General features: G+C 50.0%; 2 protein-coding genes across 4 annotated transcripts; one reads left to right on the top strand and one right to left on the bottom strand.

The window, feature by feature from the left end:
- The first annotated feature begins 194 nt into the window (after positions 1 to 194).
- On the top strand, positions 195 to 10369 carry EIF2D (eukaryotic translation initiation factor 2D). Its single transcript, XM_072355821.1, has 15 exons — positions 195 to 434; positions 586 to 776; positions 1402 to 1485; positions 3229 to 3319; positions 3948 to 4055; positions 4395 to 4669; positions 4849 to 4966; positions 5373 to 5418; positions 6027 to 6130; positions 7033 to 7191; positions 7306 to 7395; positions 7496 to 7591; positions 8111 to 8231; positions 8375 to 8549; positions 8652 to 10369. The coding sequence occupies exons 1-15, from the start codon at positions 379 to 381 to the stop codon at positions 8720 to 8722; spliced, it is 1785 nt and encodes a 594-aa protein (XP_072211922.1). The 5' UTR covers positions 195 to 378; the 3' UTR covers positions 8723 to 10369.
- Positions 9302 to 24870, bottom strand: RASSF5 (Ras association domain family member 5). 3 transcript variants are annotated; one of them, XM_072355823.1, is made up of 6 exons: positions 24585 to 24870; positions 19688 to 19800; positions 13979 to 14089; positions 13043 to 13340; positions 12626 to 12741; positions 9302 to 11976 (listed from the first exon to the last, which is right to left on the bottom strand). In XM_072355823.1, exons 1-6 carry the CDS (start codon positions 24853 to 24855, stop codon positions 11824 to 11826), a joined length of 1062 nt encoding a protein of 353 aa, XP_072211924.1. In that variant the 5' UTR covers positions 24856 to 24870; the 3' UTR covers positions 9302 to 11823. The 3 variants fall into 3 exon arrangements, with proteins under 3 accessions (XP_072211924.1, XP_072211925.1, XP_072211926.1); XM_072355824.1 differs by lacking the exon at positions 24585 to 24870 and adding an exon at positions 22348 to 22507; XM_072355825.1 differs by lacking the exons at positions 19688 to 19800; positions 24585 to 24870 and adding an exon at positions 17900 to 18546.
- Between the last annotated feature and the right edge of the window lie 467 nt (positions 24871 to 25337).

Raw genomic sequence — 25337 nt, 5'->3', positions numbered from 1 at the left:
TTAAAACAACACGCTTTCAAACCAGATGGCAAAAAAAGGGGTTGAATTATTGTGTTATAAGCAGAGGGAAACGCTCTCCAGTCAGTTGCTCAGTACAGCACACGAGGGATGCTGAAATGAGCCCCGTTCCCACGTCGGCGCTGCAATTCGGGTTCGTGCCGCCTTGGGGGGTTTATTTCTCTGCCGGAGCCGTTCAGTATATGAGCCACAAAGCGCTCAGAACAAAGAAATCCCAGCGTTAGGACAAAGCCAGGCGGTTCCAAACATCCCCTCCTCCTCCTCCTCGGGCCGGACCGACCGGGCGGGTTGTTTCCACCCGGACACGTTGTACTGCGCACGGCAACATGGCGGCTGCCGGGGGTTGAAGGCAGAGCCGCCATGTTCTGCAAGGCCTTCCGCGTCAGGGCCAGCACCGCCATCAAGGGATCCGACCGGTGAGTGCCGGTGTGTGGGGAGAGGGTGGTGAGGGGCCCGAGGATGAGGAGAGGGAAGCGAAGAGAACGTCTGGTTCCTTCCCATTGTTCTTAAGTGGGAGTCTGGTAGCCACAGAAATAAGCGATGGAGGGGTTGGTTTTCTCGTTACAGGAGGAAGCTGCGAGCTGATGTTGCGGCTGCTTTTCCGAACCTTCGTGCTGAGCAGTTGGCCGAGTTGATTCCAAACAAGGAAGAGCTGAACGTCATCAAGATATACACTCACAAAGGGGAGGCTGTCACTCTGTACGCCAATGGCAGGAACCCGATCCTGTTTGAGATTGAAAAAGCTCTGTATCCCACAGGTAAGGGCAGTGCAGTGGAGGAATCTTCTCTATTTACTGACTACAAGCCAGCATTTACCCCCTCAAAGACTTGTGTTGTTTCCCCCATCCCAAACAAAAGACTTGTGTTGAAGTGCTTATGCATCTCCCATCTCTATTGCGCCTCATCTGCACGCTTTATTGTGTTTATTCTGCTATCATCGAGGTGAAACCCAGTGAGATTCTTGCCAAATGGAGACTCTGTGGGGTTAGGAACCAGGAAAGGAGTGGTTTCAGCCACAGGATAGCATCCTAGCCTCTCATCTGTGCTAGTATCACATCCACTTCCAGGCAGGCAGCCCTGCAATTAGGTAACAAGCTGCTCCGATAGATACTCTGTGTCTTTGTATTACCCCTATCCAGAAATTCTTCCCTTTTGGAGTAGCAGATGAGCTCAAAGTGCCCTTTGGTTTATGGGAAGGTGATTGAAAGGGTCATCTTTATAGCAATTCACAGACTCGTGCATGAAATAGCTGTTTTTTTCCTGTCTCACCATTTACTATTTATTGTAGGATCGCTCTGGCCTTGCAGGCCATGCAGTTAGCATGACAAGAAGCAGCAGCTAGCATTTTTTAATGACACCTCTTTTTCTTCTGTCCTGGCACAGTGTACACTCTGTGGGTCTACCCAGATCTTCTCCCTGCTTTTTCAACATGGCCCCCCGTGCTACAGAAGCTAGCAGGAGGAGCAGGTAAGAAGACCAGGACTTTGTCACATCTCATTGCAGATAGGATCATCTATCATCTATCATTGCAGATAGGATTTGCCTTCAGGGCTTTTTGGTGTTCTTATCTCCCAGTGGGAGAGATGGACTTGAAACAATGCAAAAGTATACGCACAAAGTAACTCACCTTGATCTCCTGAGTCTGAACATAAATCAGCAGCAGAGCAGTTTGTGAATGAACCGAAGTAGATTAAGCTGTTTAAATGCAGTAACCTGTTTCATTTGAGAGACTCAGATCTAGAAATGCCTCTTCAGGGTGTAAAGTTGATGGGTGACTCCAAACTGGGACACTGCACAGCTCTATGGCCGCCTTCTTTTTGGCTATCTTAGGGCAGCTGACTCCATCTGCTGCCACTCTGGGTCCTGTCGGTTCAGAGCTGAGCTTGCTTATAACTGTGGGGAGTGAGTGAGTTTGTATTGGCATCTACAGTTCTAATCACTGTCAGGTAAATTGTGGATTACAGGTGGGGTTGGATTTGAATTGCTGGAGTACTGGCTCTACCAGCTACTTGAGATTTACAAGAAATGAATCTGTTTTCTGGCATCTGCTTTGGATGCAGTTCAGACTCAGCCTTTATAAACCTGAAACAGCAGAACTACTCAACCAGGAAAAGATTGAATTCCAGCCACTGCAGCTTTAATCTATAAATGGAAGCGTACGTGTAGAAAATAGATGTCTTTTTTCCATTACACACTGTCTAGAGAAGCAGACAAGTCCCTCCGTTCACTCTGCTCTTGGGGAAATAAAGCGTGTGAGTGCGTAGCTATGATAAACATCTGAGCAAGCTTTGTTGTTGGCTTGTAGTGACCTAGTTTCTGGGGGAAAAAAGTCTTGTTAACAGGAGAAGAACACTGATGAAAGAGGGCTGCAGGTCATTCATCTCCCATGGCAACCAGGCTATTGCTGAGTATGATCCAAAGATAAGAAACTGGCCATGGAGACAATGGCCAGCAAAGGCAGAGAGCAAAGATTGAGCCCTGCCATAGAAATGGGAGGAAAGGAGTGAGACTGTCCAGCACTGCAGACATGGAGCAGACCTGAGGAAGCAATCAGTTACAAAGAGAAGGAAGGCAGTGCTATTCACGGTATCTGTTCCTTGAATTCAAAGGTCTCACTGCCTGTCCTGGTTATTTACATGATGCACACAGCTAATTACCCTCATCACCTGAAGATTTTTGCATGATTTCTTTCCTTAGAGATCTGGAGCCTTGTCTGCATTGCAGAGTTCATCCTGGGTGTGCTGAAAGTAGTTATGACAGTGAAAGGGAGGAAAAGTATTGCTGGCCTCTCAGTGTGCAGATTAGATCTAAGATGCTGAGAGAAAAGTGAGATGCCTTCAAATCAAACCATGGAACACAGGTCAGTCCATGAGACTGCAAGGTCTGGACGACTGCAGCTGCTGTGAGAGAGAGTAGATGATTTTAATATAATGTAATGAAGACATGATGCCATACGTGAGAAATGGAACACGTTTTTACTCACATGCCAGTCTGTTCATCCCAGGCATGGAAAGAAGAACAGATCACACAGCAAGATCCACTTGTTTCTGTTCGGATTAGCAAGGAGGTGGTAAAGGCGAGAATGATGTTTTCTCTGGCATGCACTCAGCGATTAGCAGGCTGCGTATTTGCTGAGTAACAGAAGGGATGGGGGTGGAGGAGGTCGTGGCTGAATCTTTCATTGAGAAATGGTTGCTTTGTTGTCCACAGATCTGATGCTGCCAGGAGTTGTAGTGCCACCTTCTGGCTTTCCACAAGTAGAGCGGGGCACGCTCTGTGCTGTCACCCTCCTGGGAAACAGGTACAGAGGACTCTTTATTCCAGTCTTAGAAACCAGCATTGGAAGGAAAACTATTTTTAACATGGAAATTCTGGGGCTTTTGAGGGGATAAGAGCAAAATTATTCTCATGCATTTGATGCACTGCGGACCTGAACAGCAGAATATTCAGCACACAAAATATAGTGCGGTTACATTCCTGGGTTGGGATATATTTGAGCTCAGGTGGAAAGCTACGCAAATATGTTCTCCTGTTCTTTTGAAACAGCAGTTTTTACATAAGATTATAATCTACACAGTTGTCTTTTTGACTGTGTGAAAGCTCAGAAAGAGGAAGCAGCACTAAAGCTGTATTTCTGCCCCTCCACCCAGGTCTCTTTTTAGCAGTGCCTGTACTCCTTGTGCTTTCTTAAAGGGAAGAATGCATCACTGCCCACCTGTCACTGCAGCAGCACAACTGCACACATCCTTGGGATTCTTTGAAAGGCCTGACATACCAAAGAGATGGGGACAAAACCCCAAAATGCCTGGATGTTTAGAAAAGCAGGCTGTAAAGAACCAAGGACATTGTAAAACAATCGCAGTATATCACAACAGCGCCGTTCTCGTGTGTTTGTGCTGTCCTGCTGTAATGTTGCTGTGTTTCCCCAGAGCTCCTGTAGCAGTTGCAGCTGCTGCTATGTCTACCACGGAGATGCTGGCTGCTGGAATGAAAGGGAAGGGCTTTGCTGTGTTGCATACTTACATGGATCATCTCTGGTGAGTGTATGTCCAGGCGTTCTGTAAAACGTGTGGCAAGTCTTACTAAAATCAAAGCTGTGTCCCAGTAAGCTGGATCGTTCATTGTTTGGATACAGCTTAGATATGACCTCTGTTAAGGCTTCAGCTGTGCTGCGTGTGTTTGATGACAACACCTTTCTCACAGAAGCAGTTCTCTCTCCTGAGGTCTATCCAATAGACCTGGAAATAAATCTTATAGTTTAAGATCCATACAGCTCCTCATGCCTTTTGTCAGGGGAACATTTATGACTGTTCTTGTCCTGTGGGTTTCCAAGCATTAAACAGAAAGCTACGTAATGCTTTTTCTTCCTTTTGTAGGGAATATGGTGACAAATCTTGTCCTCCTACCTTAGCTCCCTTGGTAGCAGATCCTGATGAAAATGAGGAAGAAGTAGAGGGGAAAAAGCCTGGCAACAGTTTATCCAGTGACACACCACAACACGTGGACATCGGTGATTTGAGCCTGAAGGAACAAAACAGTTGTGCAATAGTGATGGGAAAGGAAGAACTTAATGAAAATAGAGCTGCAGAAACAGCTGAAGATGACAGCACAGGGGCTCAGCAGGATGCAGAGGACAGCAGGACGCCACAAGGTATTCTTGCATGCAAATGGATCCAAACTGATACCTGCTGTAAGCTGAAGCTGGTACCTGTGGTCTAGGTTATTGTGCATTCTAGACAGCACAGAGTGTAGGGATAGAGTTCTGTGGTCTGAAGCTGAGCATTATGTCATGAAGGAGAGACTTCATGCTTGTCCTTTTCTTCCCTACAGAGCAAATGGATGCATTGTTTAATCAGTGCTTTCTTCATGCTTTAAAATGCAAAGTGAAGAAGTCAGACCTTCCTCTACTCACCAGCACGTTTCTACGCAACCATATGTTCTCATGCTGGTACGTGGTAAGAAGAGCGTCTTTGGGGTTGCAAGAAAGAGTAGGATATTTAGAATAGGATATTTAGAATGAAGTTTTTTTGATTCAAAAGTAAAATCCAGTTCCTTATCTAAGGTTATGCTTCTTACATCAAGGTGTTTGTATGATTGAAACTAGAATACGCGTTTAATAGCTAACCTGAGTTGACTAACAGTTGTTTAAAGGTTTCTTGATCACTTAAATGGCTCTTTGCTTCCCTGTGGGAACATCAGTGCTAGTTGAATTCATCATGTTCTGTTATTATGAAGTAATTCTGTGTGGAGCTCATATTTTTTGCTGTAAAGATAATTTTAACATAAGTAGCAAGTTTTACAAAGAAATAAAGAGTGCCTATAACTAAAGAACTGCTTTTAAAAATCCATTATAGCCCTGCTGGACAGCAACTGGATATAAAGAAATCAAGCTATAAGAAGGTGAGATTTTCCCATTGATCTTCAAGTTGAAGCGTTAATAAAACAGACAGAAAAGCCCTGTAAGCTGTTCCTAAAAGGCAGGTTCTGTTACTCAGATCTCAGCTCCGGAGAGATCGAAGGAAGGAAGTTATTGTCTTGAAAGAGCGAGCACTTCTTTGAACATACCTAATGCTGTCTGGTATTTGTACTGTGATAGCTGTTAAAGGCTCTGATCTTGTTGGACATTGCAGTTTCGTGCAAGAAGGGATCGTTCCTTTTCTGAAGCTATTAATGAACAAAGATGAAAAGATTGGAGATGACAGGCAAGGACAAAGCCTGTTGCCATAGATGTCACAGCAGTCCATGTGACACACAGTGTGATTTGGCCAAGGTCACGGAGCAAACAGGTGGCAGACCTACAAAAAGGAACATTTGCTTACTCTGTTTTAGAGCATGATAGAGGCACGCACTATTCCTTACCAATTGCTGTGTTTGGAGCAGCAAAGGGCTTCAGTGCTGGGTTCCACTGCCCCCAATAAGGTCTTCTGATTTAGCAGGTAATTTGGGGGCGGTCAGAAATATGAAGAGGAATTTAAAATGCTCCTCATTTCTGATTGTTGTTTTCTCAGTTTTCTAAATTCCTGCAAGGTATGCAGCACCAGAAGATCTTACAAGTGAAGGAGCTGACCAAGGGTGTGGAAAGCATCGTGGAGGTGGACTGGAAGCATCCAGAGTATGTAGAATATTGTTGTCTTTGAAAGAGGTGATAGCTCTTGAAAAGAAGGAGTAGAATCATGTCTCCAGCTCTGTTACCTATTATAAACTTCGTCAGCAGTCTCTAAAGAGCACATTCCTTTGACAGTGAGTCTTGATATGGTATTTTTTTTAGTGGGAAGAGAAGAAAGCTTTATATCCATCAGGCAGTTTTCTAGCTATTTAACACTGAGTCTAATGGTATGACCGCTTTATGCCTTTCCCATTTAAGCATGTCCCCCCAGTGCCATCTATCTGCTGGGACAACTCTTTGTTCAGCTTTGAAGTGAACTTCCCTGTCTAAAAAATAACTCCATTGAGAAGATGACACTTCTGCTGCACAAATGCCTGTGAAACCACAGCCTTAAAATGTCGTGTAGGATCAAATCAGCCACTGTGCAAAATCAGCAGCCAAAGTTATAACCTTAATAACCAGAAAAACCGTTTTGTTTTCCATTACACATTCATTCACACAAATACCTTTTCAGTTGCTTATTACCTGATTATCAGGGCTTCTATAATCTTCTTAAGGATTAATAGTTATATCAAGAACCAGATTCCTTCCTTTTGCATATCAGCCCATTAGCTCTCTCTTGGAATTCCCCAGTGGGCCTCAGGTCTGCTGTTATGTAACATCTCCTTGGCAACTAATGGGCTGGAGAATATTCTGGTAGATAAAAGCATGTTTTCTCTTCTGCATTTGGAAAGAAGCAGAATTTGACTTGTAGCATTAACTTTTCCCTCGTCATCCTTAGCCTTGTCATTAGGAGGCGCAGTTACACTCAGGCTCAGTTTGCAATGTTCCCCTACTTGCAAGCACAGAAACTGATGTTACAAATTTCAGCCTCTTTGATTCCCATCAAATAATGTTTTTTTCCCCAGTATTAAAGCATTTGCAGTACCTGAAGGATTTTCTTCAGCCTCTGCTGCCCAAGATAACAAGAGTGAAGACAGGGAACAAGTATATCATGCTCCTGAAATCATATCACTGTATGGGGTCTCAGCAAAGATGATGCCACTCTTTCAGGACTCTGGACACAGGTGAGCACTGGAAGAATGCAACAAAATCATTGTTGGGTTAAAAGAGAGGCTAACAAAGCTGCGCTGCTCCCATTTCCCTGCAAGAGTAAGCAATCACGTTTTCTTTCTGTTTAGAAAAGGAAGCATCCTCTCAAGCAGTGAAGTGAGAAATATCATCGTTAACTACGTGAAGGCTAACGAGTTGGTTGATGAAACAAACAAGAAGTGAGTATACATAACAGTTGTCCTACCTTGCTTCCACAGGAGATGCTGAATGTAAAGCAAAAAGTGAACTTGTTTTCTCCTAATGCTTTTTCTTTTACAGCTTTGTAAAAGTAAACGCCATTCTGTGCGACTGCCTGCTGGATAAATCAGAGCAAGATGAAATCTCACACCTGAAGTGGGATGACCTCCTGAGCAGGTGACTGTTGTCTTCCCTTCTGCTGTTTCAGCATTGCACACAATTATCACATTATGTACAAGTCAAAGCTGTAACTTCCTCCTGGTGATACAGAAAACAGCCAGAGACTCAAATCATACCTCATTCTTCACCATTTAACCACCATCTGCCAAAAACTGATGTTGCTTTTTGTTTAAATGTGAACTATCAGGGAAGAAAATCAGGGACGCCTACCTGTGCAACGTGGTGTAGGGAGCCTGTTTTGGCAGGGGGGTTGGACTCGATGATCTCTAGAGGTCCCTTCCAACCCCTACAATTCTGTGATTCTGTGAAGCTAGTGTTTGCAGCAGATAACTGAACATGCCCTTCTTAGGCAATGGTGGTCATCCTGCTCTTTATGTTCAAGGTCTTTCTTGGCCATGTAGTTCTAGACTTTATATATAGTCTCAAAAACCTGTGATAGGTTACAGCAGAAAAAGCACGGTTAACATTAGTCTTGCTGTGCTGTGTAGACCAATTGGATCTATAAACTTCATTCAGGTGCCTCGAGCGTCTGCAGCCCTTACACCAGGTGACGTTTTTTGGACAAGAACCTATTGTGAGGAAGGGAAACATTGAGCCCATTGACATAACCACTGCACAGAGATCATCAAATAAGAAGGTAAGAAGAGAAACAAGAAGATGGGATATGAATGAGCTCTGATTCCAAGGGCAGCTTTGGCAACTTGCTTTTCTGGGATGAATGCAGTGTAATTTGCTAATAGTGACAGTATTAATGTCTGCAATCATTGCTAAAATCTTCAGGTGACAATTATCAAGAACCTGGAGCTGTACGGTTTAGACCCACAGTGTGTGGCCAGTATTCTACAACAGAAAGTGCAGGCCAGCACCACCATCACCCCAGTGCCTGGAGCAAAAGACAGAGTTCAGGTCCAGATCCAAGGCAACCAAGTCCATCATCTGGCCAAGATGCTGCTAGGTGAGTCTGTTCTGGAACTGGCTTTGGACTGATTATTGCAAGATATGGATCGTAGTTAGTAATTTAATTCTTACCTAAATTGAACTCTTCTTTATGTTGCAGAAGAATACCAGCTACCTCGGAAATACATCCAAGGCCTTGAGAAGGCTCCAAAGCCCGGCCGGAAAAAGTAGGAGAAAAAAAGTCTATTGTAAAGATTAATCAGTTCTTGTTATTTATAGAGACATCCTGCCAACAGATCAAGGTTATGTACAAACCTTATTCATTCAAAGTCCTGCATTTCTACATGGTCTGGGATTATCCCAAATAAGAATAATATTGCTCTAAGTGATTGTTTTTTTCATAAAAATAAAAAGCTGAAAAAAAACCCAATACTAGCTTTATCCTTTTCCATATATTTTCTAATATATGGGCATCCCATTTGTGGGGGGGGCTATAGAGCCTCACAACCAGCCTGACATTCTTACTTCCCATCTTTTAAACCAAAGGACCCCATCCAGAACATGGCAGAGCACATTCCAACACCGCACACCAGAATGAATCCAGGCCAATATGCCATAGAGCAAAAGACAAATTAATACTAATAAATACTAAAGGCAATTAATGGAGCACTTGGGTTTCTCTGACGTTCTATGCTGCTTTAGCTGAAGTTTAGCTCTTAAAGTCAGTTATGGAAGGACTCCTATAGCTTGCCTTTAGGCTCAATACCAGGAGATACCATAGGAGGGCGCCAGAAAAACAAGTCAAAGATATCCTTTATTACCGACAGTTTTATTGTCATTGTCTTTTACACCATCTGCATATGGATAAAGTAGTTTCTTTAACCTTCAAAAAAAAAAAGCTGGGAATGAGACATTTTGTAAAAATGCCATAAAATTCCTGGGGAGTAATAAAAATAAATTACAGCATCGCAAAAAAATGCGTTTCACTTTGCCATAGAAGCTTTGCTATTCCATTCTGTACACGTTATTTTACATGTTTTACAAGAGCCGTAAGGGAATAAAAGTCACACCAAACCAGGCAACACAACATACTAACCAAAGGCACTGCTAATAGTACTCAGCTCTTAAGGAAGGGGCCCAATATGTCTGTCCTGGACACAAGTAACTGCTGAGAACTTGAGTTTCATTGTCTAGCACTTCTAACGCCCCGTATCTTTAAATGAAAGAAAGGAAAGAGCCCTCCTCTTTGCAGGAGGTTTTCACAGCAGCATTCACAGTAATTGCATAAGAAGCCATGCCTTCTACACAAGGTCAAAGACATGCTGGGTTCCAGGAAGGGCAGACGGTCACCAGAACTCAAATAGAAAACAACAGCAACCAGGAGAAATAATAATAACCTGTGAAAAAAAACTTATAGCCAGAAAGGGATTTGAAAGCAAGCATCTGGGTCTTGCTTCTCAGAACCAGTGGCAGTTTCTACTTAGACTGAACAGAAGTATTTATACAGTGCTTTCGAGACTCAAAGCAGTGGATAAATGTCATTTAAATTACTTCACAAGTGCGTAGCGAAGTAATAAGTATTTTTATAAACAGGCAAACGGCCCCAGAGCATGAAAATCGCTGCTGTGTTTGGGCTGCTGCCACTCTGTTAAAGGTCATCTGGGTAGAGAATACAGTACAGCTGGGAGGCCCTTCCTGCACTGGAGCCTCACTTAGGAACCCTTTGACACCACTGAATAAGGCAAGAGCTGGAACTGAGCTTGCACCAAGTGGCATTTGTACAAAGTGAGGGCTGGAGGTGATGCAGTTACTCACACCTTTATAAACAAACATACTCAAGTATAAACCTGAGGGGGGGGAAAGAAGAAAAAAAGCCAAGCAATCACCTTGCAGAAAGGAACAAGCGTTCCTCTTCTCTCTCTGCACAAAAGCAGCCTGCAGGAACCCAGGGGAGCACTGCCAAGGCCTTGGCAAAAGCCCCTCCAACCTCCTCCTTAAGCCCAAACGTCAAGTTTTCACACTTGAGGAAAAATAAAAGGCACTGAGGTACATTGTAGACTTCTTCCAAGTTGTCTCCATCACCCGTTCCCTAATAACCTGCTCTTTCCCACTTCACACAGGTGGGAGGCACTCGGCTCACCCAGAGCATCTCACGTGCTCCGTCTGTATCCAGCTAGTCTTCATCTTTGCTTTTCACACTGTGAACAGAGGGAAGGTGGATCACTGCACACAGTGAGCTCAGTACAAAGTGCTGAAAGTAAACGTGGGGAAATCAGCTCTGGGATTGGCATCCCCATAGCATCCCTTGCACCTGGAAGGGAGAAAAGAGATGGGAGAGCAGCAGACCAAGGGATCAGTGTGAGAGGAGGCACGGTGCAAGGGGGTGGTGGCAGGAAGGCATCTCAGCTCTGTGGTTCCCTTGCTCTTCCTGCTGCTAAGGATGCACACACACCACACCTGGCACCATGTTCACAACCCAGCCTGGCTTGGAGCTCCTCTCCTTCCTGCCAGCCCCCTTCACAGCTCAAAATGGGTCTGATTGGTGAAAGAGGGGGTTGAGCTTCCCTGCAATCACCTGCTGGCTGCGTATTGCTCAGCGTTCTATGCAGAACCACCATCCCCAACACCCCCATCTTCACACTTTTAACACATAGGTCCCAATTCCTGCAGAGCAGAAAACTCATAACATACAGGCTAGCTCAGCGAAGCATCGTGAATGTTTGCTCTAATTCAAGTCTGTTTACCAAGTTATTTAGAAACAAAATAAATGACTTGCCCTGGAATGAATATCACCATGTTTCAATAATACTTACTGAAGGACTGTCGGGGTGCTGCAGCTGCCACAACTACATTTCCCACCTTAGCCTTAACAAGTCTGTCTGGCATTGGTTTACAGCTGCAACACCCACGTGGGTCGGTGCACCAAGCTCTGTGTTATCTGCTCCTTCCTGTGCCCCTGCTTAAGAAATGGGAACTGGGCCATGCAGGCACACACAATGCAACTGCAGAACCTCAGCCATAGCAAGCGAGCTGCTGGGAGGAGCGTGAGCAGCTCAGCCAGCTCTTCCTGCTGGGTTCAGCATTTCCCCACTGAGCTGCTGCAGCTGATGGCACAGCCCAGCAGCTCTGGTGTAGACATCCCATCCTCCAGCTGGCTCTGGTTCTTTGGGTGTGAGGTTTCAGAAGCAAATGTGACATGTCCGTGTAATGGGCGCTATATCCTTAATGGAGGGATGAAGTGGGAGGGTGACCACCAGAAAATGTCCTGAGAAGAGTCTGTTCATTTGAAGAACAACACGTAGCTTAGTCTGACTGCTGGTGTGCCCTGAGGGTTAACCAGGTTTGTCTCCGGCCTCTTTCAAGCTCTGCTGCAGTCTCTGTTTGAACTTCTCGTACTTCCTTTTCACTTGCTGGATTTTGTCCTTCTCTTCTTTGTCCAGGATCATTAAGAAGTTTTGTAGCTCTGGGATGGAGAACGCGTCCCACTGCAAAGCAGAGAGGCAAAGTGAGCACATGTCATTCACCCTATGTGGCTGTCAATGGATGGCATTGAATTGCCACCTGATCTGCAGGCGGTTTAACCTCCAAACATCACTGTGAGAGCACCAGGACAAGGAGCCATAAAGGATCAGCCCAGCCCTGAGCCCACACAGCCATGGATTCAGTAGGAATCTGTGCTTGGATGAATGAAAGCTCCTATGCAGACAATGACAGCTGAATGAGTCCCAGCAGGAAGCACTGCCGTGGTATAAAGCTGCGTTCATCCCCTGGGCATCCCAGGCTTCTATTTAAACTCACGGATTACTTATGGGCAGCGTTTAGCTGAATCTGATTACTGAGCTTTAACTCTGGGATAGCACTGTAAATAGATCAAGGGTTTTATTTTTAAAAGCAGTGTAATTCAGAAGCAACAGATGACCCAGAGGTCTATTTCTTTTCCAAAGCAAGGTCTGAGCAGCCCATTCAGCTGATAAATCAGGGGAACAGATGGAAACAAACAACACTTCAGGTGGTAAAACCAACAGTGTTAGAGGGGGTGGGGGGGGAGAAGCCTGGCTCACTCCTGCTATGAACCTGCAGGTCCGTCCCATTGCCAAACACTACACAAACCAAGGGAAGGAGCCCCACACCTACCTCCACTTCCCCAGTCTCATTCTCCTTCAGCACAAAGCTGAGCACGTTGGTGTCGGGGCCGGCCAGCAGCCGCAGGTACAGCGGGAATTCAGTGAGGGGCAGCTTCTGCAGGAGGACTGTAGGGGACAACAGACAACACTGTGAGCCCTGCAGAGCCTTGAGGGAGGCTTGGAACAGTGGGGTGGGCTTTGGGAGCTGTCTGTGCTGCTCAGGGTTGTAGTCAAGGCACTGAGCATCTAAGAGAGATCCGTGTTGGGTCTTGGGGTGTGGGGAGAGGGAACTGGGATGGAGGGTCAGGTTGGATATGAGGGGAGATTCCTCCTCTGGGTATATCAAGGCATGGTGGGACGGGTTGGACTTGGGGATAACCCTGAGGCCCTTTCCAACCTGAACCATTGTGTTGCTCTATGAACTCACCCTGCCCATCCTTCCGCATCTCCTTGAACAGCGCGAACTTCTGCGGGTTATCCACCACCATGAACTTCTTCAGCAGCCCCTGGATCACCTCGCTCACCGTGGTTGTGCTGCTGATGTGCAGCTGCTTGATGGCATCCAGAGGCAGGTAGAAGGACGTCCTCCTATCCGTGGTGTCTGCCAGGTTCACCTCCTTGAGGGCATCGTAGATGGACTGAGGTCGGATCCCAGCCGGCACCGTCACGGGGCGGCGCAGCTTCAGGTGCACCTTAATGAACCCTGTGTAGGTCCCATCATCACTCTGCACAACGACACACAGTGGTGGGTTGGTGACACAGCTCTGCACTGCTTTGGGGCCGTGGTCTAAGAAGCAACTGGTAATTTAGGATTAGTCACTGCTGATTTCCTTCTGTTCCTTCCACTCCGCGGTGACTCACCTCCTCCTAGAGCTGTGCTATCTTCTCTGACTTGACGTCAGCACTGCTACAAGTTGGCTATGGAAACTACCATGAATTGCATTTAAATGAGGGTTTTAAAGCCCTGGGAACCCCTCATGCACAATGGAATCTCATGTTTTTAACCCCCCCCCATTACAGGATTTTCACTTCTCTATGTAATAATTCATAACTTGAGATCAGCTTGCTAGAAATTGGTCTAATATTAAATAAACCTCAGGTTGACTTTCAGACATCAGCAGGAGGTTACACAGCTGCTGCTTAGGGAAGCTCCACAGTTTAACTTGGCCCTTATGCAAGAGCACCTGAACTTTGCACCTCCGCAGCCCTGGGCTTTGTAAATCAGACCCTACTTTTGCATCATCACAGCTTTACTCACAGGTGAGAACAAGTCTGCGGTGGAATCCCACCCCACCTGTTGGTGGCAAGTGGCTCTCAGCTATCACTGACCACAGCTGATGATGAACGTGAGGGTAATACCTACCAGCTTCATCAGCAGGCAGTTTGTCACTTTTGCATTGTATTTTTCAATCTTCTCTTTGATCTCCTCAACAGTTGGAGGCTCAGGTTTTTCTTCTACAGCTTTCGTTACATTCTGCAAGAAGAAGAAGAGATGGTGTCAGTGGGTTTCTTTGGGGGCGATTCTGTGTCCAAACAGCTGGGAAATGCACACAGAGAGCATTGCATGAGCTCAGAGAGGAGCTGCTGCATGCTACGGGTTGGGGAACATCATCTCAGGAGGCAAAGTGGGGCTCATAGAGCTCCAGGAACACTCTGCTGCACCGCAGATGGCTTTCTGCAGTGATGGGGTTTGCAGGCTCATAGAGAGCCTGAGCAGTGCTCCCACCTTCCATATGCCAAGCGCAAGGCACCGGCTGCAAAGTCCCACGGATCCCCTTGGGAAGGAAATGTCAGGATGCAATCCCACACGTGGAGCCCAGAACAGACACTGCAGGAACACAGCATCCAAAACACTCTGTTCTAAAACCCCGCTGTGAGGACAGAAAGGATGCTCCAGCACATCTGAACCAGCCCGTTGCATTCCCAGCCCAAGGTGCAGAGCCTGCATTTCTCAGACTTAATTCCAGGATCTGGGCAGCTTTTCCTCCCAGTTGCAGATGCAGGAGGCCCACATCCATCAGATGAGCGCACCATAAGCAGCATCACCCCAGGCTAACTGTGGCATTTCTTTCAGGAGGAGAATCAAGCACAGGACAAACAAGAGCTCTGGTAGCAATCTGGCAAAGCAGCTCCAGCTTTGGGACTTGGAGAGCCTCAGATTCATTCAAGCCATTCCCCAGAGCAGATGTCTCAACTTCTTCCCAAGGCTGACAAACAGTGCAAGACCTCTGGAAGCAGCAGTAACCCAACGGAAGAGCACTGACGTTGTCTTACACTCTCCTTCTTGTTCACTGCTTTCAGAAACCAAAAGCAAAGCTTGGCTGCGGTATTCAAGAATTGCACACCAACACTCCTTTATCACACCAGCAATCTCAGCTCCACAATCTGCCATAAGGCACATCCACACTGCAGTCTACTGACTGCAATAGATCACAAAGAGATGCACAGAGGTGCAGCCCTCCATCTGCAGGGTGTTGCCCTGGCCCTACTGCAGCCACGTTGCACACAGACCACGTGTGTGCTGCACTGGTTCTCTAACACAAACCCCCACACAGTGCGGACCAGCACCCTCCAAACGTGCACAGCAAAAGCAAATAGATCAGCTCAGCCTGCCCCTGCAGTTTGCAGTCTTGAATTCTCATCAGCAGCTTGGAACAGCCAGAGCAACTCTTGCAAGAGCCATGATGCTGGAAGGGAGACTGCAACATGCTGTGCTGCACCAATGATACTACAAAACACCGCTGGAAAAAGGCTCTCTCTTCCCATCACTGATGCTATGGGAGCGATGCTTTGCCCACATGCCCTCCTCCTGTGCACACAGGGATACACGCAACAGGACCCAGCCTGGAAGGAGCCACGCTGCTCCCTACACTGAGCAGCACTGAGATATCAGCTGTGTGTTGCTCTTCATGAACCTGCCCACACCTCTGGTTTTGCAGTTTCTGCTGCAGAATGCACGGTTACCGCTGAAGGAAGAAAAACAGAAGCTTTTAACCATCAACCGTTGCCACATTTCCTGCTGTATGGGGACAGGATGGAACAAGCTGCAAACAACAGAAGCTCATAGTAACAACCCCATGGGCACTACTGAGCCTGTGGGGTCAGGACAGAGCCATGTGTGGGGGGTTGGAAAGGACCCCATACCCCTCTGCATCCTCATGGCACAGCAAGGTGTGGGATGCAGGGCCTTGCAGCGTGGAGATGAGCCCACATCCTCCTGCCATGTAGCTCCTCCTCTAACCAGCACTGCTCCTGGGTTGTAAGAAATGGCTGAGCTCGTGACAGACTGCTATGGGGGAGGCAAAGCCCTGGGGCCACTGTGACTGTGGTGACACGCTCTCAAAAGAGAGATCCAGAGCCAACAAAGAGCCGCTCTGCCTGGGTGACCGACTTCTGTATTTATCCATTTGCAAAGATGCTGGGGGGAGAGGTGCTCCAATTCCAGCTGAAGATCCTCCTTCCCACAGCCTCTTGCAGGAACCAAACCCAAATGAAAGCCCTTCCAAAGATCAGCAGCCCTGCACCGTATTGCACCTGGTACCAGTGCTGTTCTATGGGGACAGCACCCCAAGCCCATTGCTCTCCTCCCTCGCAGCTCCCCAGGGCACTGCAGATAAGATCTGCACATCTCACCACCCTCAAGAAGTTCAGACCAGGCAATGCTGTTTACTGTGGGGCTCAGAGGAAAAGGCAGAAAGCAGCTCCAGAAGGGTAAAAGCCTCGCTGTGCATTCAGAGTGGTTTGCAGCAAGCAGTGGGCTCAGTGCGTTGATTGCCATGGAGATTTCACTTGGAAACAGCTGTTCTGCCACCTCTGCTTTTAACTTTAGTTAAAAATAAACAGGATGTTCCTGACAGCAGCAGCTCCTGATGCCACCTGGAGAGAAAAGAGAGGGGGCAGAGCGATGAGGGACCACAGGAGATGTGCCCTGTGCATGCATCCTTCTGGGGCCAGCTCCCAACCGAGCCAAGATGCAACCTCACCTCCTCTATCTGCAAGCCCCCCGCTCCTTTCCTCCACCAAAGACCTGCAGAAAGCTTCCACCCCCAGCCAGAAATAAGCTGGGGACCACCTCCAAACACACACTGCTCAGCAACACTGCTGGGGCAACCAATGCTGCGTCTTTTCATGCGCAGGAACTATTTCCTCCATGTCACACCACAGCTCCAGCAGGCTCCATCTTCTCCAGCAACCACCATGCCAGCCCCCAGCAGAGAAGCCCAGCCAGAAGGCACAGCAGCACCTGAGCATCCCTATGCAAGGAGAGCACACAGGTAGGGCCAGGCTGGAGGAGCTGCAGCATCCGAGCACAGTGAGAACCAGCACTGCACCGTGGTTGACACGGTAATCTCTTACACCTCCTACACATATGAATCATCAGATGACATTTAAAAAGCAGCAGTATGTGTTGGTAATCATAGTGAGAGGGAGCTGGTGGCGGATGGGAAGATCCCACGTTAAACCCAAGGGAAAATTGGGTATGCCAACACAGCATGGCCACGAGTGGTGCAGTGCTGCTGATTTCAGTGCCCCCATGCTCTCCTTCAGCCCTTTCAGTGCCCTCCCCATCTCTGTCCCCCTTCTCAACATCTCATCTCTCAGCACTTCAGGGCTTTTCCTGAGTAAAAAACCCCACTTCCGCAGCGGTTTCTGCTCTCCTTCTGCTTTTTTCTGCTCAGTTTCTGGTTGGGGCAAAGTTTACAGCAGGGCTGCCTTGTTGCTGCTCTTTAAACACTTCAAGCAGCTCTGTGCATTTTTCTGTGTCCCTGATGTCACAGATCTCACCCTGCAGTCACTCTGCCCAGGCAGTGCTTTCCCCCAAGGGCAGCACCACACACCCAGGAAAGGATGGGGTCCATCCCTGCAATCACCATTTGACGGGTGAATTTGGTCCTGGAACTCCCCCATCTCACTCCCAGCCCAACAGGTGCAGTTTGCACAGCGGCCCACTATGCTTTTTTATGGGGCCAAACCACAGGACTCTGAAGGGATTCTGACCCACAAAACACAGCTGTGTGGGACTGCTGCCTATCCCCAGAAAGCCAAAACATACAACAAACCCCCCAACATTCAGAGTTGGTTCCTCCTCTGCGGACCCTCCTTGAAGGAGGCAAAGCAGTATCAAGAGGCTGCAGCAGAGCAAAGCCCTGCAGTGAGCCTGCAGGAGGCAGGCAGGGCACCCTGAGCTGCAAATTCCAGCAGCACCTGCAGCCAAACGTGCACAGAGCTCACCACCACCTCCCGCATCGCACAGCCCTCCTCACTGCAGTTGGTGAGCCGTTACCTTGGCGGGTCCCTTGCTCGGCGCGCTGCGGAAGAAAGAGGTTTTTGCAGTGAAAAAACAATCCTCGAGGTCTTCATCCAAGCTGCAGTACCCGCTGCTCATGCTGCCGCCGATGGCTCATCGAAGGCGGCCCCGCAGCGCTCACATCCCGCACTGCCCGGCTCTCATCTGCATCTCCTGCTGCTCATCCTCAGCAGCGATCGCTCCTGAGTTCGGGTAACCCTTCCCTCTCCTCCTCCTCCTCCTCCTCCGTGCAGCATGGAGCGGCCGCCGTGCCGTTTCGCCCCCAGCTCGCTGCTCAGCATCGCCTCCCCCTTCCTGCTGCGCAGAGTGCACGCTTCCTCATTGCAAAATCTCTCGCCCTGAGAGCAGGGATTGAAGTGCTGGGCAGCACCGGAGCCTCCCGTGGTTGCTGCTGCTGCCTGGAAATGTGACCTTAATGCAGAGCTCAGAGAGAGCGCTGCTCCTTCCCTGCATCCCAAACCCAGGCTGGAGTGAGGGATGCTTGCAGAGATGCACTGCACCCAAAAACAGGTGGGGAAGGGGAAGGGAGCCCTGCAGTGCTGTGCAGGGGGCAGTGAAGGTCCATCTGCTCTGCAGACGCCTTGGGAGCAGCCGTTCTGGCAGAGCCGACCCCAGGTATAAATGCAAGCAAGGGAAATGCTGCCCAGCTCCTTGACCTCATTTGCAGCAATCTCCTCACTGCAGGGAGATGCTCCACCACTCAGCCTGACACAGACCCCTGCTCGGGGCTGCTCCCATCCACCAGTGTAGATAAGGAGGCTCCAGGCTGCTTTCTAGTTACGCTCAAGCTGCAAATATTTAGAACCTTTACAGACAGGGAATGCATTTTTCTTCTCCTCTGCAGCGCTGTGGGGCTGCAGTTCCTGTAGCTTGCAGGGCATCCTATCATCAGTGCAGGAGATCCAAGCAAACCTGGCTCCTCAGCCCCACATTCTCCACTGTCAGCACCCCTCTGGGCACCATTCTTCATGCCCAGCTCACCATCAGTCCATTCCAGCCCCCATTCCAGCAGCACACCATGAACACAACAGCGCCATGCAACATCCACATCGCAAACGTGGAAGCAGAGAATCCAGACGGCAGCTTTACGAAGCAACTCATAACACTGCAAAAATCAGTGAAGCCTTCCTCTTAGCAACACGCACACTTCTGCAGTGGCGTGGTGGCATCAGCCTCCACAGCCTGGCTGGGTTATATTTAGAAGAGAAATGGGTTTAAATCAAGCGTGCAGGGCATGAGCAGAACCAAGTGCTGTGTCAAGTGCAGAGCTGGGTCAGCTGGAGATCACCTTTGGTGACATCAAGGCTGAAAATGTGATTCAAATCCTTTGTTCTTGCAGGAAATCCCACATCCAGGTGCTGCAGCCCCAGGGCTGAGCCAGGCAGAGGCTGTGCTGGCTGCACTGCACCCAGGGAGAGTAATATGGGACCTAAACACAACACACTTAAGTACTTTGCTGGATCAAGGCCCATGTTATTAATGCTTGGTATTACATGCCAACAGGACTTTACTAACTTTCTCCAATGCTCCCGCTTTGCTTACATTTGATAGTGGCTGCCAACTGCACCAGCCATGGCATTTCCAACCCTTCTGGCATCTATTCCCTTTTCAGATGATGGGCACAGAAGCAAGATGCACAGGGATACAGGGAATTTATTAGCAAGCATCAATTAGGTCCACGGGTTGATCTCTGCAACAAAATCTCACCCTGCTAAGAGCAAAGAATGGGGTTTGGGAAAGAGGCTGAGCACCATGAGGGCGTACCTGGCTGCAGGGGAGCACAATGGTGCCCACAGGAGAGAGCTGCCCGGGGTCAGGCCGACGGCAGTCCAGCTGGACGAGGCTGCAGCACTGCTGGTGGCACGTGTACCTGCAGTCTGGGAGAGAACAGAGCCATGCTGTGATGGGAGAGCAGTCAGAAGCCCTGGATCCTTCCCATTGTGCACCACCAACCCCCATGGGTGCTGTCTGCAGCCATATCCCCCCAACCCCTCCAAGTGCAGCTATTGCTCCCCCCGCTCCAACAGCCCTTTTAATCTTTAACAGCCCTACAAACAGCATTCAATCAATTCTTTCTTACACAACCCACAATTCCAGTGCAGTCATTGACCTGTTGGCCACCCAGCACCCACTCCTCCCCAATAAACAACACCCTCAGCAGAGCAGAGGTCCCCTCTGCAAGAAAACCTGCCTTCCCCTCTATTATTTTTGGGCACTTGGCTCATTGCTTTTGAACCCCTCGAACCTGCAGAAAGGAAAGTGACATCCCATGTTCTTTCTCACTGGAGATCCCTGCTCCTATCAGGGAATTCCCAAGCAGGAGCAGAGCATTCATGCTGTGGGAGCAGTGCCTGGGGCAGAGCATCTCCCTTGGGGGACCATTGATTGCTTAGCATTCATCTGACACCAGCTGCCATCCTACCATTTCCAGCTGGTTGTCTCAAGGCTGGGAGGCAAGGGGGAGGTCTTCTTATTGATTTTTCTTTTTCCCCCCTTAATTTTAATTAGGGATAAGCCAAGCAGTTGCATGGTAATGCAATGCATGACCTTTCCAACAGCTGGAGCAGCCGCTCAGTGGGACATTTGCCAGCTCTATGCTGCAGGTGCCAAGCACAGCAGGCTGTGGCTGCAGCCCCACCTGAGCAACCAACACAGCAGCCCCCAAAGGCATCACATTCAGACAGCTGTCCCCACACACGGCCTGTAGGATGGGGATGGTGGAGCATCCACAGTGGGGAGCAGCCTGTAGTGTGCAATACGGACCACAAATCACAGCTCCTGAGTCCACCTCCGGCACAGACCCATCACAGCCAGGCATTTCCCCCTTAGGATTACAGCATGACACCTCCTTAGTCACCGCCACCTATTAGCAGCCCTAATCACCACTATCTGGTGGGCAGCACTAATTTTAGAAGCCCAGCACAGCCCTGGGAAGTGGCCACGTGATGGGGCAGGATGCCTCCATTGCAGCCGTGAGATCATTTCTATTCGAGTCAAACAAAGCCACTGCTTTGGAAGCAGCTTCTTTAAGAAAAGAAAACCTCCGAGTCTGATGGCAACGTAGCAAGAAGCTTTGGTAGCTGAAAGGAACTTCCCTCTGCATGCAGATAAAGCTTCTCAGAGCGATAACACTGGATGTGCAACTGAACCCCATCTGGGTGCTCAGCCATTTGCCTAAGCACAGCTTGCAGTCACCCTGCCCAGCCCCGTGTGCCATTGGCATCCTTTGGTCTAATGCTCTTCAAAGCTGTCCAGCTTCAGAGGGTAACCTCAGCTGCTGCACCAAGCTGGGACAGGAGCACAAAGCAGCCACTGGGTGGGTGATGCTCCAAAGCCATTGCTTCTTAATGGAGCAGCTTCCCACCTGGGCACAGTGCTGGCACTCCAGGACCAGTCCTGAGCAGCACAGCTGAGGCACTTCCAGCTGTGCTGTATGGAATCCCATTACCCCCCTCATTAGTAGCAACCAGCAGACACCCAAACACAGCCCTTACCTCTCAGCAACGAGCCCTCCCTGCTCAGTCTCTGCGGTCCCTCGGAGCAAGACTTGGACTTGGGAAAGTGCCTGAATACTTTGCGGATTCTCTTTGCAATGAACCCAAAGCAAGCAGCAGCCTCTGCTCTGCCCTCCGACATCCTCAGCAGGGGGACCAGCACTCCCAAGGCAGCACAGCACTGCGCAGAGCACAGCCTGCCTCCACGGAGCCTTATCCCATGGAGATAAAGCATTGACATGAGCCATCGGTGAACCTATTTGACGGATATATGTGGGGCACAGTGAAGCCATTGCACAGCTCTGGGGGCTTAACGCACCTCAGGGCTCGTCTTGTTCACTATGGAAAAGTTTCTATTTCGGGGCCTTTTTCTTTTTTACTAGATAAGATAAAACGACCCAACGGAAGAGATTAGAGTGGAGAGCAGGAGCCGGCTGTGCTGGGAGGTCCCTTTCTAACAGCCTCCAATGTTGAATCAAACATTAAAGGAATACACTGAGATCAGCAACGTGAGCAATACCGACATGAGCCCTGCCAGGTTTTTGGATCAGTGCAGTTTTCCTGTAGCATCTATCCTTTCTAGCCATGCGAGGTGCTGGATGATGCCCGTATCCATCCCATCACCCAACAAAGGGCTTTGAAACCTCACCATTCTCTATCACAGCCATCCCCTCACCAATGGGGCAGGTTTCCAGCATCCCACACAACACACTCTACCTATTTCATCCACTGAGCTGCAAAGATGAAAGCTCACTAAATCCAAACGTCACACCAAGCAGCACAGGATAATACAAAGGAATTCCTTCCTCGCCCCTCAACATCCCCCAGCCCTGCAGCTACACACACATCCCTTCTTCCCAACCCAGACCATCAAGCTCAGCTACACCAGCAGGACCAGGAAAGGAAGAGAAGAGGCAGCACAAACCTCACCTGGTGAACCAAAGCCTCCATTGGTGTCTCCCTCCATAAGCACAGGATGGAAAGGCAGCAGCAAGGGGTGACCCAACAAGCTAGGCCCCCCCCAGGATAGCAGCAGCCCCTGCCCACACTGAGTCCCCCAATGAGCAATGCCTGCTGTGGGCAGGATGAGCCCTGCACCCTCCCCACCACCCTCATCCTCATCCAGTGCTGCTGGGAGAACAGGAATCTGCCCAAGCCAGACTGAAGAAGCCCCAATACTGTGGGTCCTGGTGGCAATTATTGCTTATAGTGATAAGAGCAGAAATGGGAGGAGCATGCAGGGAGGAGACATGGGGAAACCTCACAGCCAAAGTGCTGCAGGTGTGGGCAGAGACCCCATTCCAGAGCCCAGCTTGGAGCATCCACACCTGCTACTGAGCACTGATAATTAAACAGCCACTCCAGAACCTGTAATGGCAGAGCTGCAGTTTACAAGCTGCGTGTTGTGCCAGCTTCCTTCTCAATGAAATGGGTCCTGATCCAACAGTGCTTCAACACAGACTGAGCTGTGCCATTATCCTGCAAGGAAACCCCTTGATGGAGTGCTGCTGGGGTTACATGATGTCCTGGGGAGGGATCGGGTCTATGGGGACAAACCCAAGCAGGCTGTGGTCGGTCCAAATGCAGCGGCACACCCAGCTCACCCCATAGGGCAGTTTAATAAGCACAGCCCAGGAAATAACACGGGCTGTAAGTCATGCCCTGCGCTGCCAGGATGAATGAGGACCCAAGGCTGGAAAATGCCCGAGGCAAAAGCTCAGCCCATAATGCACGGGATAAGAGCGAGCAATGGGACGGCGCTGCGGGCTGTCAGCAGCAGGAATTTCTGCTTCCAGAACCTCCCCCAAACACCCCGGATATCCCCGATCGGAACCCAAATAAATCTCAGCACAGACTTGGAAAGCCGAGCTGTCACCTTCTACATTCCAACATCCGCGCCCCACCTGAACAAACAGCAAGAAAAACCCCAACAGGAACGGATCTGCCGCAGGGGGAGGGCGAAGGGTGCTGATGTTATAAGAGTCCCCCTGAAGTTTCCCTCCCTCCCAACCCCAGCGATGACACTTGGTTGTTTGGGGAATTTTAGAGGCAGATCTATTCCCACAGCAGCTCTCAGAAGAAACGAAAAGGGAAGCAGCCACTGCAGGCTTCTTTCAGTATCACTCGTAAAAGAGCCATGGGAAAGAAATCCCTCAAAACACCCCTTTGTAGCACTCACAGCATCACAAAGTGCTGCCAATGAACGTTTCAGATCGGGATCCTCAGAGCCCCACACCCACCCATGTGCACCCCCACCCCACGTGAAGCGGGGCCACCTTTGGCAGCTCTGCCAGACCAAACCTCATTAATTATCACTGCCAACCAGCGACCAGGGAAGAACAAATGGATTCATTACGGAGATGAATTGCACTAGAAATACACCGGCAGCCCTCATTTCCTTTGCAGTAGCGCTGCTCGTTGTACAGCACTGACATTTGCACTACAGAGACGTGAAAGCTCGACCCAACCAGCAAGAAAGCTCTTGATTCTCCCTCAGTTACCTGAAAACATCCAGTGCTCGGGCAGGAGGAGCAATGCCCACAGGCACTCCTCATAGTCTGCAGGCTGTGAAGCCCTTTCCCCATTCAGAAGATATGGAATAACAAGGCTGCAGGTGCGACTTCTGCTGCCTGTAACGCAGCGCTGCCCAGCCAAGCACGGCTCAGTCCTTATGCCACCCCTCACACAGTGATGCACACGGGCTGAGTCTGGCCGAGGACACCCCGTTCACACATCCCCACCCCAAACACGGTAGGAAAGCGAAGCCTTCCTGCAGAACCAAACGTTAACGCACCCGATGGGAGCACAGCGAGTCTTCCTAGAGAGCTCCCACTGCTCGCCCCGGGGTTTGGAGCACAGCGTGGTGCCCAACGAACCTAAGGGAGATATTCCTCACGTGCTATTTCTGGAAGGATTTAGCTCCACCGTAAGGCGTTACGACCACGAGCCATTCCTCCCCGATGAGCCGATAATCTCATCTTGTCCGGAAAGAAAACCCCAAGTCCCGCATCCCCCGCACGGCTCCGCACCCCACGGGGACAGCTCGGCGGGGGGACCCGGGGCTGGGAACTGAAGGGAAGGGGGGGGGGGGGGGGGGGGGGCACGGAGCGGTGTTGGTGGGGAGGAGGGCAGGATGCGGGGCGGAATTGCGGGACAGCAGCACTCACAGTCGCAGCGCAGGGCGCGCTCCCGCACGGCCGCTCCGCACAGATCGCACCAACCGCGGCGCGGGGCGCGGGGGACGAAGCGGTGACCGTGGCCGCGATCCGCCGCTTCTCGAGGAGCCGAGAAGATGCTGCGCACGTCGGGCAACAGCCGAGAGGCCCCTCCGCGCCGCCGCAGCCGCCGCGCTGCCCTGGCACCGCCGGGGCTCCCCGGGGCTCGGCCGTCCCGCGGCTCCGGGCAGGGAGTTGCGGGGCCGGGCGGTCCCCGCCGCATGGAACCGGGCGCGGGGCTCGGCCCCACGGGTGGGCACGGCACGGCACCGCACGCCGCTCTGCGGGCTCCGGGTGGGCGGTGTGGCCGGGAGGAGCGGGGCAGGGCGGGCGCGTTGGGCCGCCCCGGGGAGGAGACACGGAGAGGGGGGTGGCGGTGCGGGGAGCGGCCCCGCGTGGGGTTTCCGAGGGGGATCTTCTCGTGGTGACTCTCCCTGAGGAGCGGTCCCTCCCAGTGGGATCCATCGCGGTCGTACCTCCCCCCTTTCTCCTTCCCCGTGAGATTTCCCTTTAGGATTTCCCCATGGAATCCCAACCCACACTGTTGTGAAACCTCTCCTCCTCTCGGGACCGGGGACGTTGCACGCATAACATCACCCTAATCCTGGTCGTGCAAATGGGGCGAGCAGCGTGCAGCATAAAGCTGCTCCCAGCGCACACTGCAGGAGCGCAGCAGCACCGCAGCCCACCGACTCCCCATCATCC

Source organism: Excalfactoria chinensis, chromosome 23 (genome assembly GCF_039878825.1).
Source record: "Excalfactoria chinensis isolate bCotChi1 chromosome 23, bCotChi1.hap2, whole genome shotgun sequence".
Taxonomy (NCBI): Eukaryota; Metazoa; Chordata; class Aves; order Galliformes; family Phasianidae; genus Excalfactoria; species Excalfactoria chinensis.
This window is presented reverse-complemented; position numbering and strand designations above follow the sequence as displayed.

Excerpts from the sequence above, each read along its gene's own strand:
- EIF2D (XM_072355821.1), top strand. The coding sequence starts at position 379 with ATGTTCTGCAAGGCCTTCCGCGTCAGGGCCAGCACCGCCATCAAGGGA. Across the intron at positions 435-585 it reads GCCATCAAGGGATCCGACCG|GAGGAAGCTGCGAGCTGATG; the intron begins GTGAGTGCCGGT and ends TTCTCGTTACAG. Across the intron at positions 5,419-6,026 it reads AGAAATCAAGCTATAAGAAG|TTTTCTAAATTCCTGCAAGG; the intron begins GTGAGATTTTCC and ends TTGTTTTCTCAG.
- RASSF5 (XM_072355823.1), bottom strand. The coding sequence starts at position 24,855 with ATGCGGCGGGGACCGCCCGGCCCCGCAACTCCCTGCCCGGAGCCGCGG. Across the intron at positions 13,341-13,978 it reads ACTGCCTGCTGATGAAGCTG|AGTGATGATGGGACCTACAC; the intron begins GTAGGTATTACC and ends GTCGTTGTGCAG. Across the intron at positions 12,742-13,042 it reads GATGCGGAAGGATGGGCAGG|TCCTCCTGCAGAAGCTGCCC; the intron begins GTGAGTTCATAG and ends TGTCCCCTACAG.